Genomic DNA, 20,771 nt, shown 5'->3' on the forward strand with positions numbered 1-20,771 from the left:
GAAGTAAGCCACCAAATCCAGGTGACACCAAAGTGACAGGGGAATTAAGCTTTCCTTCTTATAGGGAGGAATAAAAGATCTGTGGCTATATTTTATTTTTCTGAATGAGTCAAACTTTAGTTTTTATTGTTTTTTTTTTAAAGATTTATTTATTTATTCATACAGAACTGGGGTACAGGCCAGAGATGTGGAGGGTGAGAGGATTCACCAGAGACAGAGTCAGGTGCAGAACAGACAGATCGATGAAGTACACTGTTGAGGGGAGCAGCGGGCGGGTCAGGAGAGGTCTGCCTCGCCATGTGGATCTCCTCCAGGGCAGGTGGGGATCAAACTCATGAGGAAGTGGCTCAAGCTTCTTTGTGCTGTGCTTTAACCCGCTGAGCCACCAGGGAGGGCCCTTATTGGGTTATTTTTAATTGTGGTAATGTTGGGTTACGACTCACGATTAGAGGTTCATACCTCTTTAGATGTGTTACTGTGCCACACCCACTACAAATGCACCCATAGTCCTCCAGCAGTCTAGGGGGTCCAGGTGATCACAATCTTCCCCCCAACCCTTAATAACCTCAGTTCTAAAGTCAAATTTCTAAGGTTCATTTTGGTTTAGTTTTTGACTGTTCCTTTGTTTTGTATTTCACATGTGAGTGAAATTATCTAGGATTTGGATTTCTCCTAACTTACCTCACTAAACACAATGTCTTTTCAGGCCTATTCAGGTATTCATGTTGTTAAAAATGGAAAGATTTTATCAATTTCTTTAATAACTGACTAGTATTCCATATATCACATCCTCTTACTCTGCTCATTTGTCAATGGGCATTTAGGTTGATTCCATAACTTAACTATTGTAAATAGTGCTGCAATGAACGTAAGGGTGTATACGTATCCCTTATAATTAGTATGATTTTTGTTTTTGCATTTTTGGTATTGTTCAGAGAGATATCTAGGTATGGGACTGTTGGATCATATGGGAGATCTGTTTTTAATACTCTAAGGAAACTTCACATTGTTTTCAACAAAGGCTAGATCAACCTACATTCCCACCAACAGTGTGCTTTTCTCTACATTCTCCCAGCACTTACTGTTTCTGGCCTTTTATATAGGTTATTCTCAACAGCTATGAGGTGGTTTTGATTTGCATTTCCCTGTTAAAAAAGTGATCATGGCCCTCCCTGGTGGTGCAACAGGTTAAAACACAGCGACTTCAGCCCAAGTTAGATCCTGGCCGAGGAGGTGGATCCACATGGTGAGGGAGACCTCTCCTGATCTGCCTGCTGCTCCCCTCCGCAGTGTACATCACAGATTCACCTATTTTGCTCCCAACTCTGTCTCTGGTGAATACTCTCACCACCCCTGCACCTCTGGCCTGCACCCCAGTTCTGTATGCATAAATAAAATATTTTTTTAAAGATGTGATAACAATTTTTTTTCATGTGCCTGTTGATTGTGGCCATATTTTAAAGCCATCACACATCTCCAAGTAAGTCAATGATACCGAGGAGATGAGATCGTGGTTAATCTCCTTGGAATACCTCATTATTCCTAGTATAATACTTATTAAATAAATACCTGATATTGATTCATTAATACATTGAGTTGATCAAGGAGCAGATTATTTTTCATAACAATACTGTGAACTTGGTAGCTAGTGATTTTTAGAAATATCTATATGTATAAAATAGTTATTTAACTCTTAGAAATTAATTCTCATCTTTCCAAAAATATTTTGACTAAGACATTTACACGAATATAAATTTCATATACAAGCTTCACCAATTGTAAAATAAAAAAGGACAAAAGTACAGCAATCCCTAATCATTAAAATCACATTCCAAAACAGCTAAAAAAAAGAAACTATCTTCTCTAGAACCTCTTCCTAATTCCCAACCTCTAGAATTTTTCCTTAAGATTTTCCACCAAGGCTCTGATTACCTGTAAACCTGACAAGCACACAGTCTCAGGTGGTAGTGCTGTAATCAATATGGTTTCAGAGAACATGTTCAAGTCATATTAGCATTAATTAGTGTCATCTACAAAAGTCCCAAGTGAATCAATAAAAGTAAAATTAAGGTCTTCATGTAAAAAAAAATAGTTGTAAGTCAAAAATGTTTTACTATAACATTTTTCTTTTGTTTTGTTTCAATAGATTTCAGTGCAAACATGCACAGAGTTTATATAAATATCCCAAGATGTCAAATAAGCCCTCTAACATTTATAGGTCATGTCTCCAAGGTAAAGACATGGGCTCTGTATTTAGTTTGATTTTGTGAAAACATCTGCATTCATTAGGGAAAGGAAAATAAAACAAGAGACACTGGCTTTTCCAATGGAGTTGCGATCTGTATAATGGCTTTGGGACAGTTGGTTACTTCTCTACCATATCTCCACCTGTATGGAACATGGGCACTCTGATGAGTTAACACTTCACTGGCATCAAGATCCATCAGTGCTTGTCATTCTTCACAAGCCAGCTTACTTCTAACTACAAGCCAAGCACACTGAAGAGTCCAGCAGACAGAAAGTCCAAAACATAATTTCACTAAGCTCACTGATTCACAAATCTGTTTGATAATAACGATGGACAACATTGGTAGCACAGCAGCAATTGCATTTACTGTTACTCGACGATGCATCTTTACTCACCCACAAAATAAATAAATAAATAAATAACTCTTAATAGCACTTGATATACATTTTGGAAAATAAATATTTTAATTTCCATCTTCGTGCTTTTTAACCTCTCATCCCCATTATCTTTCCATATCTTAAGTCTCAGAGTAAATGCTAGGTTCTCCAAAACTTTTCTTAATTAGAGTGAATCTGAAGGCCTCTTGCTTATACCCATCATAAGATGTAGAATGTAAACCTTTTAGTGCTTTTATGTAATTTTTCAGTTTGCAAGACTAAACATTGAAACTCTGAAAGTAGAAAAAAAAATATGATTTACATTGTTTATCTCTAAGCAGAAAAGTTTTACAGGGACTTAAGTAAATGTCTAGTGAACTGAATCTGAGGCAAAATGTCACATTTATTAAAATACTGTGAGGAAGGGAAACTAAATGCTTAGTTTATCTGATAAACTATACCCAATAAAGAGATCACACACCTTTTAAATTATTTTTTTAATTGAGCTAATGTTGCTTTACACTGTTTATGTTTTATAAGGATAGGATCCCTACTCTTCTGGTGCTGTTATCACAGTGCTCCTATCACCAAAGCACCCACAATCCACCATCACAACACAATGTGCTTACCCTTCCCCCTCTGAAAGTTTTAGTTCTAATCTGCTTTCCTTTGTTTGGTTTCTCTATATTCCACATATACATGATACTATTCGGTATTTGTTTCTCTCCTTCTGATTTATTTCACTTATAATCCTGTCTAGTTCCATCCATGTTGCTGCAAATGGCATGAATTTATCTCTTTTGATCGCATTCTTTGAAATGCTTCTCTGTGTAGCAAAGTTGTGGATTACAGAATGTAATAAATACTTACCCAAAAAGATGATAAAATTAACACTCAGGAAGGAGACTGCAACTTGACCTGACAGACAATACAGATAGTCAAGGAGAAATCTGGGACTAGATTCCTTGTCTATCTACAGTCTCACATTCTTCCTGTCATAAAATGTCAAATATCTTTCTACAACGTATAAGTGCCCCAAATATTTCAGAATGGAATGTCCCGATCACCTCCAACTCTACACAGGGGACTCTGCTGTGACTATTTTCAGTTTTTTACTCTCATGCCAGATAAGATCATTAAACTTAAAAAATGCATTTCTACAACTATATCATGCAGCCCAAATTTTTTCAATTAGAAGATAACATGGTGATTTTAATCTTGTAGATTCCCTCTACTCTACTAGAACATATTTACTGGATTATTTGTAAAGTGAACTAATAAAGTGAATATATTTATAAGCATCTTGAGAACTATTTAAGAATTCTGCCAAAACATGGCAAATTTCCTACTCTAAAATTTTGGTTGTATCACAGGTTTTTTTAAGTACTGCTCAAATGGTTTGATTGGCAGTCTAGTTACTGGTAAACCAAGGTGAATCCAGAGGTTTTAGAGTAAGAGTGGGTATAGGAGTAGCTATTACAAATAGCACCAAAGAAACTCACAGAAAACAAATCAAATAGGAGATTTATAAGAAAGCTTTACATGGAGAATAATGAAAAATAAAGCATTTTAAAGAGAGTCCCCATGTGAAGTGAATGTGGAAAAGAGAAATAAGTTAACTCAAAAGGATCAAGATGCTTTGAAGCGATATGTGGTACACGGCAACATGGAAAAACGCTAAGATGGGGCAGCCAACCAAGGCTAGTTGCAACAAGAATGGAAAAAAGAGATAAAAAATAGATTTAGGAGCAACAGCCAACTTTAGGTTTTAAGAGTTAGCTAAAAATAATGGAACACTTATTCTTACTTGGGGGCTTATAGGAGGCTTGACATTACACATTTGAAGAGTCCAAATATAGCACTTAATAAAGCCATTGCCATCACTATCTTTGCTCACAGGCAGGAATATTAGATATGGGTCTGTAAATACTGACACCAGAAATGCCACATGACAAACATAAGCAAGCTTTTGAAGTAGAATTGTTTTTGAATCCTGAGTCCTCTACATTTTTGCTGTGCTTCATCGGGCAACTTTAATTTCTATAAATCATGGTGTCATGGCACTTCTCTACAGAAATGTTATGAGGATTCAATGATATAATGATATAATAGTACAAGCTATGCCTCCCAATCTCCTCCCTTTTGGCCTTTTTGATTTAGAAACAAACTCTGATAAAATAAGCAAGAATGAGTCACTTCACCAGTGGGTATGATGATTTTATGTTACTTAAAAGGAAAAAAATAATGGAGATGGAGAATACTAAAGAAATAGTATTCTCCACCCCCACCCCCGCAAATACACAGGTATTCAAAAATACCCCTGTTGGAATATATACAAACAAAGACATCTATTTCCATATCAATTTGTTTCATATATATGTATATATACATATATATATATATATATTATAGAAAGAATATGGATATTGGTTAAAATGAAAACTTTAGAGTCCTATGAGTAATTAATATACTTTTAACAAACACACTTAACTGTATATGACGTGCACAGGTGAGTAGAACATTTGCAAAGGTGAAGAATTCCATTTTGATTAGATATGACAGAGCAGGTGACAAGGCTAGGGTAGGGTTAGGGTAGATTTGAGCCATGTTGTTGAAGACCTCACATACTAATACAAGGAGATAAGATTTAGGGTAGGTCGGCCCTCCCTGGTGGCGCAGCGGGTTAAAGCACTGCACTGAGAAGCTAAAGCCACTTCCGCATGAGTTCGATTCCCGCCTGCCCCAGAGGTGACCACATGGCGTGGCAGACCTCTCCTGACCCGCCCGCTGCTCCCCTCAGCAGTGTACTTCGTCCATCTGCCTGCTCTGCTCCCCACTGTCTCTGGTGAATCCTCTCACCGCCCCTGAGCCTCTGGCCTGTACCCCAGTTCTGTATGTACAAATAAATAAATCTTTAAAAAAAAAAAATTTAGGGTAGGTCAAAGCAGTCAGGAGAATGTTAGAATTCAGAAGATCAGGCTGACTACAAAACAGAACTTAAATTAGAGAATTTAGATATGTTCAAGAGACATTTATAAACTACATATAATGAGTGATAAACACTTAAAGAAGGTTGACAGCAATTATAAACAGAAAAGAAAGAATAGATTTGAAGGAGATTTTCAAGGTAGAGTGGACCTGACTACCTAACTGGTTGGGTTTGTGGGGGAGCAGAGACAAAGATCAATTTCAGAATTTGAGCTTGAGTGAATAGACGAATCACAATGCCATTGACAGAGATACAAATAAGAGGAACCAAATGTTCATCAGGAACGTTAATAGGCTTCTTCTACTTGTACATACTGAATTTGCAAACTCCGTGGGACACCAGGCAAAGACAACCTAGAACAAGATGGAGTTTTAAACCAAGAATAGAGCTGAAGGTAAGATTGGTAATGTAGCCTTGAAAGTTTTATGCAACAGAGATTAGAGTTTCTACCTTAGGAACTGATGAGCTGAATAAAGGGAAGAAGGAAGCCAGAAAGTTCTGTTAGTAGGTTACAGGGAAAAGTAGAAATGGCAAGGGAGAATAAGAAGAGAACAAAAGAAAAGAGAACAAAGGCCAGAAGAAGATAAGGATATTGCCAAGCAAACACTTCCAAGGAGAAAGATGAACAATGCTGACTGCTGAAGACTGAGAAATAGCAAATAATACTGCTTTCCAGGTAACCTCTTGAGATTGCTAGAAAAGAATAAATGGATATGTTAGAAAAAAGAGCTCCTGAAACAAGAAAACTCAGATCTTCCAGTTCTAATTTTAATTTTGATGGGATCTAAATTTAAGCTTCCATGCTAAAAAAAATCATAAACAATGTTTGAAAATAAATTACATGGTAAAAAAAATTATTTCCAACACATACAGATTAATGTTGACAAGGTATAAGATCTGTCAACATCAAAGCCACACTCAAAGACTCAAAGACACTGACTTAAGTAGGCAAAGGAACATGAGCAGGCTATTGACAAAAGAAGCTCAAATGACCAGAAAACAAAGAAAGATGGTCAACCAGACCAATAGTCAGGAAACACTCCTTTTAAAGTGATATCATTGTATCAGCAAAACTTATAACATTAAGTTTGGAACAGGAATGAGGAGAAAGATAAAATTGCCAACTAGAAAAATTTCTAGGAGAACAACTAAATAATATCTATTACAATTTTAACTGTCAGTAGTAAGGAACACTCCCATTCTCCAATAAAAAGTACCAGGGCTCGGCCCTCCCTGGTGGCGCAGTGGGTTAAAGCACAACACTGAGAAGCCAAAGCCACTTCCGCATGAGTTCAATTCCCGCCTGCCCCAGAGGTGACCACATGGCGTGGCAGACCTCTCCTGACCCGCCCGCTGCTCCCCTCAGCAGTGTACTTCATCAATCTGCCTGTTCTGCTCCCCACTCTGTCTCTGGTGAAGTCTCTCGCCGCCCCTGCACCTTTGGCCGGTACCCCAGTCTGTATGCATAAATAAATAAATCTTAAAAAAAAAAAAAAAAGGTACCAGGGCTCCTTCATGGGTGATTCTAGGGATGAGGCAGGGAAAATATAAGATGAGCTGAAAGCATTGTATAGTATCAGTAAATAAGAAGGGAGTCAAAAATTTAAAGTTGGCAGCTTGTGAAAGTTTCCATAGAGACTAAAAGAATTCCCAATACCCAGAGCTGGAGCAATTTGAGCATTGAAATGAAATAAATAAATAAATTGTAATAGCCTACAAGGTATAAGTTAATGTAAACCAATCCATCAGATAAAATTAATAGAATGCAAAAATGGAAGAAACAAATCTTCCATCTGCAAAAATTCCAAGTATTTGTTACAGGAGGTGGAGTTTATATTTTTCTCTCTATTAAATGTAGTCTGGGTGTACTGAAAATTCCAAAGAACAGAATGTGGAAGGGGGAAAACAGTCACTTTGGAGTAAAGTACCCTGGTCAACACTAATTTGGCCAAGAGATCAGGTGAACATTGCCAGGAGTGGCTGCTGGGCACCCCGAACACAATGCCATGGACTGCTAGTCTAATCAATGAAAAAAAATCAGATAAAATAAAATCAAGGAACATTTATGAAATCTATCACCACTGTTCCTCAAAACTCTCAAGACCATGAAGACATAAAGGAAGTATGCAAGACCACCACAAGTCAGAGCAGACATGGCAAATTAATGCAATATGGTGACATGGACTGGATGCTACACTAGGAAGTAGGACAAAAGAATATACCACATCTTTCGCTAATAAAGTCAGGAATTTAGTGAATGGTAATGTTAGTTATTTGGTTTCTTAGAGTTGAAAAAAGTACCAACGTAATATAAGCTATAATATTGGGGAAATAGAAGAGTAGGTTTTGGCAGCTCTGGAGAAACTAGGAGGCAGATTTCAGCTCAATAAAGCAAAACCAACCAAATAAGGTGAACCATGTTAATGTGGCACAGAAGTCTGGAAATACAGTTTTGTAACAGAGACCTAATATATTAAACAGATAAATGGGGTCATCCTGGGGTAGATGACCATATATGCCCACCATGCTGCTCAGTGGACAGTAGCCTGTGAAGCTCCCCAGAGCCCACTATATGAAAACATCAACACTTTCTCTGCTCAGACCTTTTCTGTTTTCACCAAGGTGTGGGAGAGCAAGAGGAGAGAGAGAACTTCTCACCTGCGCCCCTTTGTCTTCAATTCAGCTAATGAACACTGTTTTTCACGAAAATCTGTTTCTCAGCAAGTATGCAGATTTTGATCTCTGAAGGAATTCTTTATACCAACCATTATTGCTTTAAATTTGCTGTAAGCTCCTTTAGGTAGAAATTTTTGCCCTCTTGTTTTGGAATCACATACAATACCAAGCATAGTAAGAGAGAAAAGAAAAGGAGGAAAAAGAAATACCCAAACCCTTCTGATGTGAAAGTTAGTAAAAAGCTCTAGGTCTTATTCATAGAAACACTTAAAACATGATTAGAAAACTCAGAAAGTGACAGAACATTTCATATCTGCATTCCCCTTTTTTTATCCAAACTTGGTCCCTTCCCCCCTTTTATTCTCACAAGCCAGGACTGTGTTGTCTCATATTCTGTCCTCAGAGGAAGGAAACCAGATTCCGTACCCCCCCCAAGAAAGCAATCCAAAGAGATTAACTGCTTTCCATAGGAAACCTGCTTTGATTGGGATCTCTTAAACAAACAAACAAAAAAACCTCTTTACTGATTACCAATCATTTCATGGTCATATAGGGATTCCAAATACAATAACTTTGAATTTAGGCTACTATATTTTCACAGTACACTTAGTGGAGAGATTATTCCAATTACAAATCAAAGACATGTATGTCAGCTTGCTTTATAATGAAGACCAGTCTCTAGATGAGTAAATCCTGGTGACAATAAAGTTCTAACAATAAAGTTCTAAGCAAATGTGTTAAAAGTGTTTTCAAAAGTAGTATTTAGATTTTCCCAGAAGTATCTGATTACTTTCCTGTATTTTTAGATTAGTTTCCTTTCAATGGCGTTTTATCCTAAGGCTAAGGGAAACAGACTTTTCGGGGAAAAATTGTATTTTGTATGCTTGAATTCTGATATAAGATCATACATATATGAACACGCTACAAGTCTGAGATTTGTGCTACTGATGTTACATACTAAAATGCTGCAGTATTCACAAAATGTATTGCTAGTAAGCAGTATATTTAGACGAGCAATCAAAATGCTGATATATTTTAAACTACTAGGGGAATTGCTCTTGAGGAACAATTTACATTCATTAAGATATTTTCTGATCTGAAAGTTTAAGGTGAGGGGCTACATAATGAAAAAGCAGTGAATTTGGACTCAAGACAACCTAGCTGTATTGCTGCCTCTATCTCCAACCAAAAAATTGACAAACTGCACTTATTTCTCTTATTGGTCCTCAGTTTCCTCACTTACAAAATTTAAGCCTTGTATATTCACACCCGATGTTTAAGTTTACTGTACTCTGCAAAGTAAATGTCCCCAACTGGTCTGCACAAACAGTGTCATCCTGTGCCTCTTGTATGAGGAAGTAGAAGACATTCACTTGAGATGGCTCTTTAGGGGTTGATGACACTTGAATCTTAAGCAATGATAGTCTCTGCCACATCAGCTGTGGAGCATCAAAATTGAACAGAGTTTGGACATGATTTCTATGATATGACACCAACAGACAGCAAAAGTAAAACTAGACAAATATAGCAAATTTAAAGACTCTGTATTAAAAGACATGCTCAACGGAGATGAAAGGGAACCTATGAAAGAGAAAATATATTGGCAGGTCTTATGTTTCATAAAGGGTAAATATCTGAACATATAAAGAACCTCTACAATTCAACTACAAAAAAGGACAATTCAAGTTAAAAATGGGCAAAGGACTTTAACACATCTTTTTCCAAGGAAGATATACAAACGATCAATACTAAATGAAAAGATGTTCAACATCACTAATCATCAGAAAAAAATGTAAATCAAAACCACGAGTTACCACTTCAAACCTATTAGAATGGCTACTAATAATAAAAAAGAAAAAACAAAACAGAAAATAACAAGTGTAGTTCAGGATGTTGCAAAATTAGAAACCTTTTGCAACCAAAATGATTCCAGATACTACCAAATGTCCCTAAAGCACAAAAATTACCTTCAACAAAGACTATGAGGCCATATATAAATGGCTAAACTAGCAGAATTAAATAACAGAAGCTAATTTAGAGACTGAAAATTAGTTAATACATAGGATCAAAACTCTGATATGCAAAATAGAGAATATGAGTTTCAGGTAACTGGGTGGGAGGGCAGGAGGGTTACAAAACAATAGATTTCAAAATGTTGAGACATGTGTCTTTTGCTAGAAAGAAAGAATATTCTAAAAATATTACACTCTGCTTTTTTGTATGTGCTCAAGGAAATAAGACCATAGTTAGATTTGCTATTTTCCTCTTTTAGATTTCCATCTGGCAATCCACATTTCCCTGGAAAAAAAATTCCAGCCCCTTGGATTAAAATAGTTAATGTACCACTCCATGTCCAAAAATATGCCAGAGTCTACAGTTTGCTTAGTCATGTGCCAAAAGAAAGAAAATTATGCCCTTAAAAATACAAAAGTATCTCACCTTGTCCAACTTGCAAAATTACCCCCTCACTTTTGGGAGACATAGTCAAACAGTAGCAGGAGGAAAAGCACAACCAAAGAAATGATTTTAAGTAAACTGAAGTTATCAACCTAATTTTTAGATGTCAATTTGAACATTAGTAATACTAATAACAGGCAAATTATAGGAAAATAGTATCAAATGAAAGAATAAAATACCTATTTGCAAAATATGCAATTAGTCCAGTTGTCATGTCATAAACTATTGTGTACTTAATAACAGTTTCAAAATATATAATGTGAAAACTAGTATCATGATCAGAGCAAAACAACTTTCCCAAAATTATAGTCAAGATTTAATACATAAATCATTTATAAATCTACATTTCAAATAAATAAGATGATTATAAAAGGCTTTATATTAAAAGGGCATTTTGAGTGAGGGCGCAGGTAAATAGGTGTTTATAGGAACTTTAGGTGGGAGGTATAAATTTACAAAACTTTTTTGCAAAACAAGTTAGTATCTCTCAATTTTTTTAATGTCTTGCTCTTTATGCAGTGTTTCTATTTCTAGAAATCCCTCTTATAAAAATCTACATATAATGATAAAACAAATAAACAATACACAGCACAATAGTAATTATAGCAGCAAAAAAGTTATTACTCAAATATCTATCAATAAAAAATTATTAATTACTCACAGTGCATCCATTTCATAAAAGACCCAACATCGACATGGAAAAAGTCTCAAAAACAGTATTTGTGTGTGTACGTGTGTGTGTAAAAATACATGATCTACACAAGTTATGATAAGATGCAAAATAAATAGAAAAAGAATTAGACAAATACATACATTTTACATCTAGAGAGGGACATAGTGATATAGTATAGCTTTAGTGTTCGAAGATTTTATGATTTGTGCTGCTTAATTAATTTTAAAAAAGAAAAGAAAAATATTTTAATTTTATTTACTTCCCCAAAAATGACTGGGATCTTTCTGTTTTAGTACACATGATTAAACCCATTTGCGAAATAGGACAAATATAAACTTCCAACCTTTCAAAAAGAACATTTTCTGTTCCTTCTGCCACAGAGCTGTTCCCTCAGTTATGACTCATTCTTTCACTTCCTTCATGTTTTCCACTTACCTATGTTATCTGTGTAATCTTTCTTAACATTTCAATAAAAAATGACAATCTCCTATATCATTTCTATCACTCTCCAAGTACCTAAACTTGTTTTAGATTATACTACAGTAATTTAGTACCCATGTCTTAGTGGCCTGGCTTTAAATAGGGATGATATTCTACAGGGTTATTTTTTTTTTTTTATTAAAAAGTTTATTTTTACATCATTTTGCACATTTTTTTTTCATCTCAATTGTAATCCCCACGGGTTTCCCATCAACAAATCACTCTACAGGGTTATTTTGAGACATGACTGAACTAGACTGAACTAGAAGACCACAGTTGAGTACCAGACTCATAGCAAAAGTCATTTAGCTTTTTATTTATTTATGTCTGTTTTGCGTGTGGTTTACCTTCCTACTGCTATAATGACAACTCCAGGAGTCAGGAACTGTATTTTGTTCACTATCCTAGTGCTTGAAAAGCATCCATCAGTAAATAATCATAGACCCCTGATTATTACTGTAGTCATATGTACAGACAGCTAATAGGAAAAGAATAACTATTTTCAGTAAAAGTGAACTTTCTGCACATTAGTATAAGTAATCTGTAATAATTCAATCCACTTTGAAAGCATAATATTTAGTAGTATGACTTCTAGAAGCTTCAAGTAGAAAAAAGTATAGTACCATTTCATTCATTCATTTCTTAAAACCAATGTGGCAAAAGAAACTAAGACATGTGGAATGAGAAAAGAAAGAAAAACTTACGTTTTGTTTCTGTTTTTGATGCATGGTTGGTAGAGAACCTTGACAGCAGTCCAAGCAGAACTGGAATCTGCCTTTAATATGTTTTCCAATAGCGGGAATTTTTTGACAATTTTAGAATTTCCAAAAGATTCAATCACCAAACTGTCAGAGTTCAAAAGCCATAGCTAAAAGGTTAGAGAACAAAACACAAACATAAGGATATCACTGTTTGATCTATGTGAAAAATCACTGCTAAAACAAACAAACAAAAAAACATAAAGTACAAAAAGAAAAAAACAACAGTTAAAGGAGTGCACTATCTTAGCTGGTGAATGGAATCCTAGCCACTGAAGAGTTCAATCTATATTTACGCTAACAAGAAATGATCTTCATGTACAGTGTTATAGGAAGCATGCTGAAGACTAAGGCAATTACAAACAAATTTTTGGTTGGTTTGTACAAACAAATACTTGTGAACATATAGAGAGAGTGGTATATAAATAAAGGGGCAATGCAGCAACATACATATCATGTTATTAATGGTGATTGCCTCCACATAGAATGATACAGCAGGCTAGGACAGGCAACAAAATGAGGAGATCACCATTTTTTAAAATTTTATTTATTTATTTAAAAATATTTTTTTATTTATGCTTACAGAGCTGGGTACAGGCCAGAGGCACAGTGGATGAGAAGATTCACCAGAGACAGAGTGGGGAACAAAACAGGTAGATCAACAAAGTACACTGCTGAGGGGAGCAGCAGGTAGATCAGAAGAGGCCTGCCACACCATGTGGGTCAGCTCCCTGGCCAGAGATCGAACTTGTGCTGTAGTGGCTTCAGAGAGCTTCATAATGTGGTGCTTTAACCCGTTGCACTACCAGGGAGAGCCAGGAATATACTACTTTTATAATTTTTAAATTTATGGATAGGAGATTTAAAAGTTCCTCCTCCTAATTTTTCTTGAAAATCAGTAACTTGAAACCCTTCCAACAAATGAAAATTAAAACTGACATCAGGGACCTCCCTGGTGGTGCAACGGGTTAGGATGCAGCACTGTAAGCTGGCTGCAGCCGCTTCAGTGTGAGTTCCATCCCCAGTCCTGGAGGTGACCCACATGGCATGGCAGGCCTCTCCTAACCCGCCCACTACTCCCCTCAGCAGTGTACTTTATTGATCTGCCTGTTCTGCTCCCCACTCTGTCTCTGGTGAATCCTCTCACTGTCCTTGCACTTCTGACTTGTACCCCAATTCTGTATGAATAAATAAAGAAATCTTAAAACAAAAAACAAAACAAAACAAAAAACCAAAAACAATAAAAAAACCCTGACAACAGACAATAGGTGCACTTAGTATCAACTTTGCTCAAAATATAATAATTATAGGGCTATTTATAATAGCCAAGACATAGAAACAATGCAAATGTTCATCAATGGAAAAGTGGATAAAGAAAATATGGAAAAATACAGTAAAATATTATTCAGCTTATAAGAAGGAAATCCTGTAGTATGCCACAACATAGTGAACCTTGAGGACATTATGTGAAGTGAGAAAAAAGCCAGATACTACAGAACCACATACTGCAAGATTTCACGTACATGCGCTGTCTAAAATAGTCATTCACAGACATAGAGTAGAATTGTAATTGTCAGGGACAGAGGAAGAGAGAAACAGGAAATTACTAATCAACGTTAAAGTTAGTGTAAAATATCAGTTAGGCAAGATGAACAAATTCTAAAGATATCTCATGTTAAAGTGTTCCTGGCACAGAAGCAATGGGACATGTTTTAAATGAGTATCAAATTATGATACTAGAAAGAAAAAGTGCAAAGACATGGGAAGAAAAGTGAGAAAAATCAAATTGTGTTATACTGACCAAAAAAAGTCATAAAAAACTGATAGTGAAAAAATATATTCTGAGGTGTGAGCTTCTACACACCAAGAATCAGGGTTTATGTCTATTTCTTCAGTACTTAATACAGAGGCACTACACAGCCTAAGGGAGTTTTTATCTATGAGTGAAGCATTGAAATGAAATTTTTGATCACTTATTTTCTAAACCTAGAATGAAAAGAAAAGAATAACAAAGACTACAGAAATGTTGAGGTGCTGGATTACTAGACTATAAAAAGCTAGATGAAATAATTTCTCACCAAGATGTACACTTTGCCGTCTTCACCTTGAATAGCAAATCTAAAAGTGCTTCTCGCAGAGGAGAGTTCCACTAGACACTGGGTGATAACACTCTGTACAAACTGAGACCTGTTTGAACATAAATCAGTTTTTACAATGAGCTTCTCATAATAACTCAAACAGACAAGGTGAGTCAAAAATACCCCAGGGTACCTAAGGCTCATTCTCTCAGAGTGGTGCTAATGTGAACTTTAATAAATTTTGAAGTGTTTGCTTGTTTGCCAATTCTATGTTTTCTATCCCAAAACGTTTCATTTCCCCATAGAATAAACAATATGTCCAATTAGCCATAATCCATCTGTGCAATGACAAATTAAACGTTGAATAAGTTTAAAAGAAATTTCAATGTTTCCTCCCAAACATGAAAACAATATTTTCAACAATGTTTTCCATTTGTACCCCTCTAATTGTCAGCTCTGAGGTACAGAATTAAAGTGTTTACAAAAGGGTAGTGTTTGAGGATATATTCAGGTTTCCAAAATATTTAGACATTATAAACTGAAATAAAAACATGCAATAGTTAACTTGTTTGCAAACTAAAAAGATTCAGAGAAACACTAATGGGTTTTACCATCTATCATTAAAACACACACACACACAGAGGAATCACTTGAAAATGATCCATGTTTTACATTTCAAAAAGTCAAATTAAAACCAGAAGTAGTTATTGACAATTAGGCTATAAGACTTTGGACATTTGGCCTATTGAAAAAAGAATGAATTACTCTGAAAATTAATATTTGTATGGATGCATTTGTCTATAGTATTATATAAGCAAACAAAATTAAATTCTCAAGATTTTATGTGTGGTTTGGTTCAAAATCTGAAAGCTTTCCTCAAAGGTTTTATTTTTACTTTTTCAAATAAAGAGATATAAAGCAAAATGAACTCCCACATAATAAACTGAACTTTTTTCTCTACATTTGAAATGACAGAATACACTTAATTTGTTATTTGTACCTTGATATGATGGAAAAATTTCTCTCGGATGGCTGAATAATTATCTCTGTCATATAAAACTTAGTGGTTTCTAAAAACAAAACAAAACAAAAACCAAGAAAGTTAAAAATCTCCCCCAAAACACTAGTATCTTTTTATTGTGGATATGTTGGTTCCAAATTATGATATTCCAAACTGAATATCTGGTATGTTGATAAAATTAACATTTAGTAAAACATTTCAAAAATGACTTTTTCAATTCTTTTCAAAAAGAATTATCTTGGATGGTTTCACTCATAGAAGGAATAAGGAAACTGAACAACAGGTTAGAAAAAAAAGACAAAAATTATAGATCTGAGATCTACATGGTGGTGGTGGGGGGAAGCACAAAGTTCTATGGTGATGGGAGATTTATGGGGGTCACACATATTGTATAAATGTGAAAAATGTAAGAAAGTAGAAAAAAAAGTTTAAGCAGACTAAACATCTATGACTACATGGAGATAGTCTTGAATCTCAGATTGTACAGACTTGTTTCAGAAAGCCTAAAGTGGGATGGGGTGGTAAGGCAAGGCATTTCTCACACAGTTTATAAAATTTAGTTACATCACAGTCATAGCCACTTACGAAGAAATTGGTCATGGTCATTTGGTTTCCTTCTGTATCCTCATTTGTTTAATAGCTACAATAAGTAGTAGTTATTGAAAACAGAAATTCCAAAAGATTCCCATGTTAACCATCCTCAAATGTAATAATTTAATACTTAACATTATTTTGGGAATAATAGTAAGTGAACGATTATATGTTTAGGCAAGAAAATGCTGTGCAATCATAAAAACAGCATGTCAAACAATTTTTAATTGTTTTAATGATGGAAAGTTGTTCCTGGCAAATGTTCTGAAAATATTTTTAATTGCTTAATATTCACGCAGAAAGGACAAGAAGTAAAAATTAATACACAATTGAATAGATTATACCAAAAGCCATGATGATAAATTTCTCCTTGAAGTTCAAATAACACCTTACTGTTTTGAAGTCTGTTATTGAAATATTAAACATTGTGATGTGATTCCTTTGATCCCAACTATTAAACTGCTACACTATAACTTTTTTTTAAAGATTTATTTATTTATGCATACAGAACTGGGGTACAGGCCAGAGGCTCAGGGGCGGTGAGAGGATTCACCAGATACAGAGTGGGGAGCAGAAGTGGCAGATCGACAAAGTACACTGCTGAGGGGAGCTGCGGGCGAGTCAGGCGAGGTCTGCCACACCATGTCGGTTACCTCTGGGGACCACCCGGGATCAACTCATGCTCAAGTGGCGTTAGCTTCTCAGTGCAGTGGTTTAACCCGCTGCACCACCAGGCAGGGCCACTAAACTGTAATTTAATTCTATAATTTTAATCCTACAAGGCAATAATAATTTTTATATAGTTAATGTTCACTTCGTTTCATCCACAGATGCATCTCTTTAACAAAACTTTTTGAACTTTGATCTTCAATTGGGGTAATTTTCTACAATCTGTGGTACAACAGCAGGATTTTATTTTTAAAGATTTATTTATTTATGCATACAGAACTGGGGTACAGGCCAGAGGTGCAGGGGAGGTGAGAGGATTCACCAGAGACAGAGTGGGGAGCGGAATAGGCCCACTGACGAAGTACACTGCTGAGAGGAGCAGCAGGCGGGTCAGGAAAGGTCTGCCACGCCATGTGGTCACCTCTGGAACAGAAGCAAAAATAACAACAACAACAAAAAATATGTTTATACATCTTGTTTATGTCACTATCATCTTCTCACTATTTTACTTGTCTCTGAATAGACATTACTTTTACTCCTTAACTGACATTTGAACTGGGCTTCAGGGAGGAGAGAAACAAATTTTTAAAATCAATATAACCTAATTCACTGGAAGCCTTAAAATTCTAAGTTGTTGCTAAAGGGATCTGCATTCATTTTTCAAAAATGACATTGAAGGTGACATCTTTACCCCTACTCATTTCTCTGCTTTTTCTGAGCAAGCAGTGACTTAGATGATTCTGATAATTTAATCAACAGTTTCACTTAAATCACATCATCTTGTTAATTATATTAATAGCAATTACTCATCACCCACAAAGCTAACACAGCATGCAGTTTTCTAGACATTTTATACCATATTTTATCAGAATCTTCATTATTATGGTTTAAAGTAATATAACTTAGACTTTACTAAGGTATAATTAACATTAACGAGGAAATGAACAGGAAACAGATTATAAAATTCAGAGTGTGTTTTCTTCCAATTCAACAGGTTCTCTCCCATCCCCAGCCCCCAAAAATAGCCCTTAGGCAAATGGTTGCCAGAGAAGCAACGTCTCCATCATCCACAGCAACCAATATTTTTGAACAAGGAGTTGTATTAAGAAAAAATGGTCAAATCGTTTTTAAGACAGATCTGAATATAAACTTTTTACTGTTGCCTTATATCTACAAAAGAGAATATTTCATACTGAAAATAATCCAAAATCTCAATGATTGCACGTCAATGTCTGTACTTGTAAAGGTTAAAGCACATAAACCTTTTAGCATCTGACTGATTATGTTGGTTGGTTTCTATTTTCAAAAGCATCAATTCTACAACATATACTAAATATCTATATCCATACATTATTTCCTTATAAAATCATTTTTTTAAGACACATGATTTTAGTTAAACTGATCAATTTCTTCACTATATTTGAGCTTTGGTTGAAGATTGACAAAATCGCTTTTTTTTTTTACAAAGCAATTTTTTTTTAATGAAATTCTTACCTGATGACACATTCTCTCCCAACATTACCTTGCAACGCTTACAAATTACTTTGGTATTTGCTTTTGGTTTCTGTAGAACAGAAAAATGTCATTTAAATGTCATTCAGTTTTTCTTAAAAGGAATATATAATTTTGACATAGTCTCTAGAGTATACATTGAACTTTACATTTTATTTTGCCCTCTATTAAATACTAGGAAACAGTTAGTATGCATAATTCACACATATAGGGATCTTTTTTATATATATATTTAAAGAAAGAATAATGAATAGACTGATTTTTCCAAGTTAGTCATTTTGTGATAACCTAGATATTGTCAAATAATTTGAAGAAGCATCATACATTTCTAAAAAGCGCTTGTAAACATCCTTAACATTTAAAATAGACAGGTGGTTGACAAAAAAAGGCAGAGAGCTATTCGTGACTTCTCCCAACTCATTTCTAGAAAACAGGAGAATTGGAATTTCAACCATATTATTTTGATGTCTAACCCAGTGTAATTTATGTTATCTATAATTCATAATCACCTATCAGAAGTTAAAAATATCTAACCTGTTCATACAATTCTATTTTTCCATTGAAAATATGCACTGTAATGGAAAATATGGACAGAATCTGATACAATTTCTGAAACATTCTGAAACTCCAGAAATCCATGCTCATCGATTGGAACAGAGAATAAAGTAGCTAGCATTCCCCTAACCATTAAGCAAATGAATACTTTTTTTACTTTCATAGAAGGACCTCTGTTAAAGTCACACAATATTTTCACCCAGATTATAAGGCAGAAACCATGTTAAGAGTGGGCAAGGATAAAGAAATTCTACAACTCTGGCCTCTTGGGGTGATTCCTGGTGGGAAACCACAAAGCATAGATCTGATCTAAGTGAGGGAAAACTGACCTGACTTTATGATGTGAAGTAACATATGTATGAATCTACCGTCAAACACGGGGTAAGAACTACTTCAAGAACTTACCTGAGGTGTGTTTGTGTGCTTTCTGATTTTGATGTTTAAAAAAATGGAGATCAAAAAGTCAAAAGTCACAAATGCAGAAACAAGGTAGATACCAATCCAGCCAAGGCTACAGGAAAAAGAGGTCAGAACCTAGGAGTGCTCAATTATAAAGCTTGGCATTTTGATAGTTTTAAGGTCTCTTATGGCAAAGTCAATCTCTATGGCTTACAATTGCTTTTAATGACTCTTTTTAAAAGGATACTATTTCATAGTAGTTAAAGGACTATCCTCATTAAATCTTACCAAACCTAAGGGCTATCTAAAAACTAATATAAGTAGCAGTGATTGAGAAGATACTTCTGCTCAAAACATTTTTTTTATCAGGTGCACTGCTATGCATTTCGTTTATTTGTTTGTTTGTTTACTTATTTATTCATATGGAACTGGGGTACAAGCCAGAGGTGCAGGGATGGTGAGAGGTGCAGAGATAGTGGGGAGAAGAACAGCAGACTGATGAATACACTTCTGAGGGGAGCAGGTCAGGAGAGGTCTGCTGCTCCGTGTGGATCACCCCCAGGGCTAGGGATTGAACTCTCACTTAAGCTGCTGCAGCTAGCTTGCAGTGCTGCGTCCTAACCCGTTGTGCCACTGGGTAAGGCCGCATTTCACTTATAATTGCTCTTACAGTGCATTTTCATTTGTCTATGAGTAAAGCAGGAAAAGAGGACTATTTTTTGCTGTTTTTTTTAAAAAATAAGTTTTGACCTTTTCAAGACATGGGTAGTCATAATTTTTTCAAATCTTACCAGTGGGTACAGGCCAGAGGTGCAGGGGCGGTGAGAGGATTCACCAGATACAGAGTGGGGAGCAGAAGTGGCAGATCGACAAAGTACACTGCTGAGGGGAGCTGCGGGCGAGTCAGGCGAGGTCTGCCACACCATGTCGGTTACCTCTGGGGACCACCCGGGATCAACTCATGCTCAAGTGGCGTTAGCTTCTCAGTGCAGTGGTTTAACCCGCTGCACCACCAGGCAGGGCCACTAAACTGTAATTTAATTCTATAATTTTAATCCTACAAGGCAATAATAATTTTTATATAGTTAATGTTCACTTCGTTTCATCCACAGATGCATCTCTTTAACAAAACTTTTTGAACTTTGATCTTCAATTGGGGTAATTTTCTACAATCTGTGGTACAACAGCAGGATTTTATTTTTAAAGATTTATTTATTTATGCATACAGAACTGGGGTACAGGCCAGAGGTGCAGGGGAGGTGAGAGGATTCACCAGAGACAGAGTGGG

General features: G+C 35.6%; 1 protein-coding gene across 1 annotated transcript in view; it reads right to left on the bottom strand.

Moving 5' to 3' along the window:
• Nucleotides 1–20,771, bottom strand: part of UBE3D (ubiquitin protein ligase E3D) — a 106,641-nt gene that overhangs the window by 61,680 nt on the left and 24,190 nt on the right. Inside the window, exons 5-8 of the mRNA XM_012720487.1 lie at nt 18,512–18,581; nt 15,737–15,806; nt 14,737–14,845; nt 12,605–12,768 (exon numbers count right to left, since the gene is read on the bottom strand). Of these exons, the coding sequence (XP_012575941.1) occupies nt 12,605–12,768; nt 14,737–14,845; nt 15,737–15,806; nt 18,512–18,581 (413 nt within the window). The remainder of the gene's footprint in view (nt 1–12,604; nt 12,769–14,736; nt 14,846–15,736; nt 15,807–18,511; nt 18,582–20,771) is intronic.

This window comes from Condylura cristata, unplaced genomic scaffold (assembly GCF_000260355.1).
Source record: "Condylura cristata isolate star-nosed mole 26May11 unplaced genomic scaffold, ConCri1.0 scaffold00001, whole genome shotgun sequence".
Classification (NCBI taxonomy): Eukaryota; Metazoa; Chordata; class Mammalia; order Eulipotyphla; family Talpidae; genus Condylura; species Condylura cristata.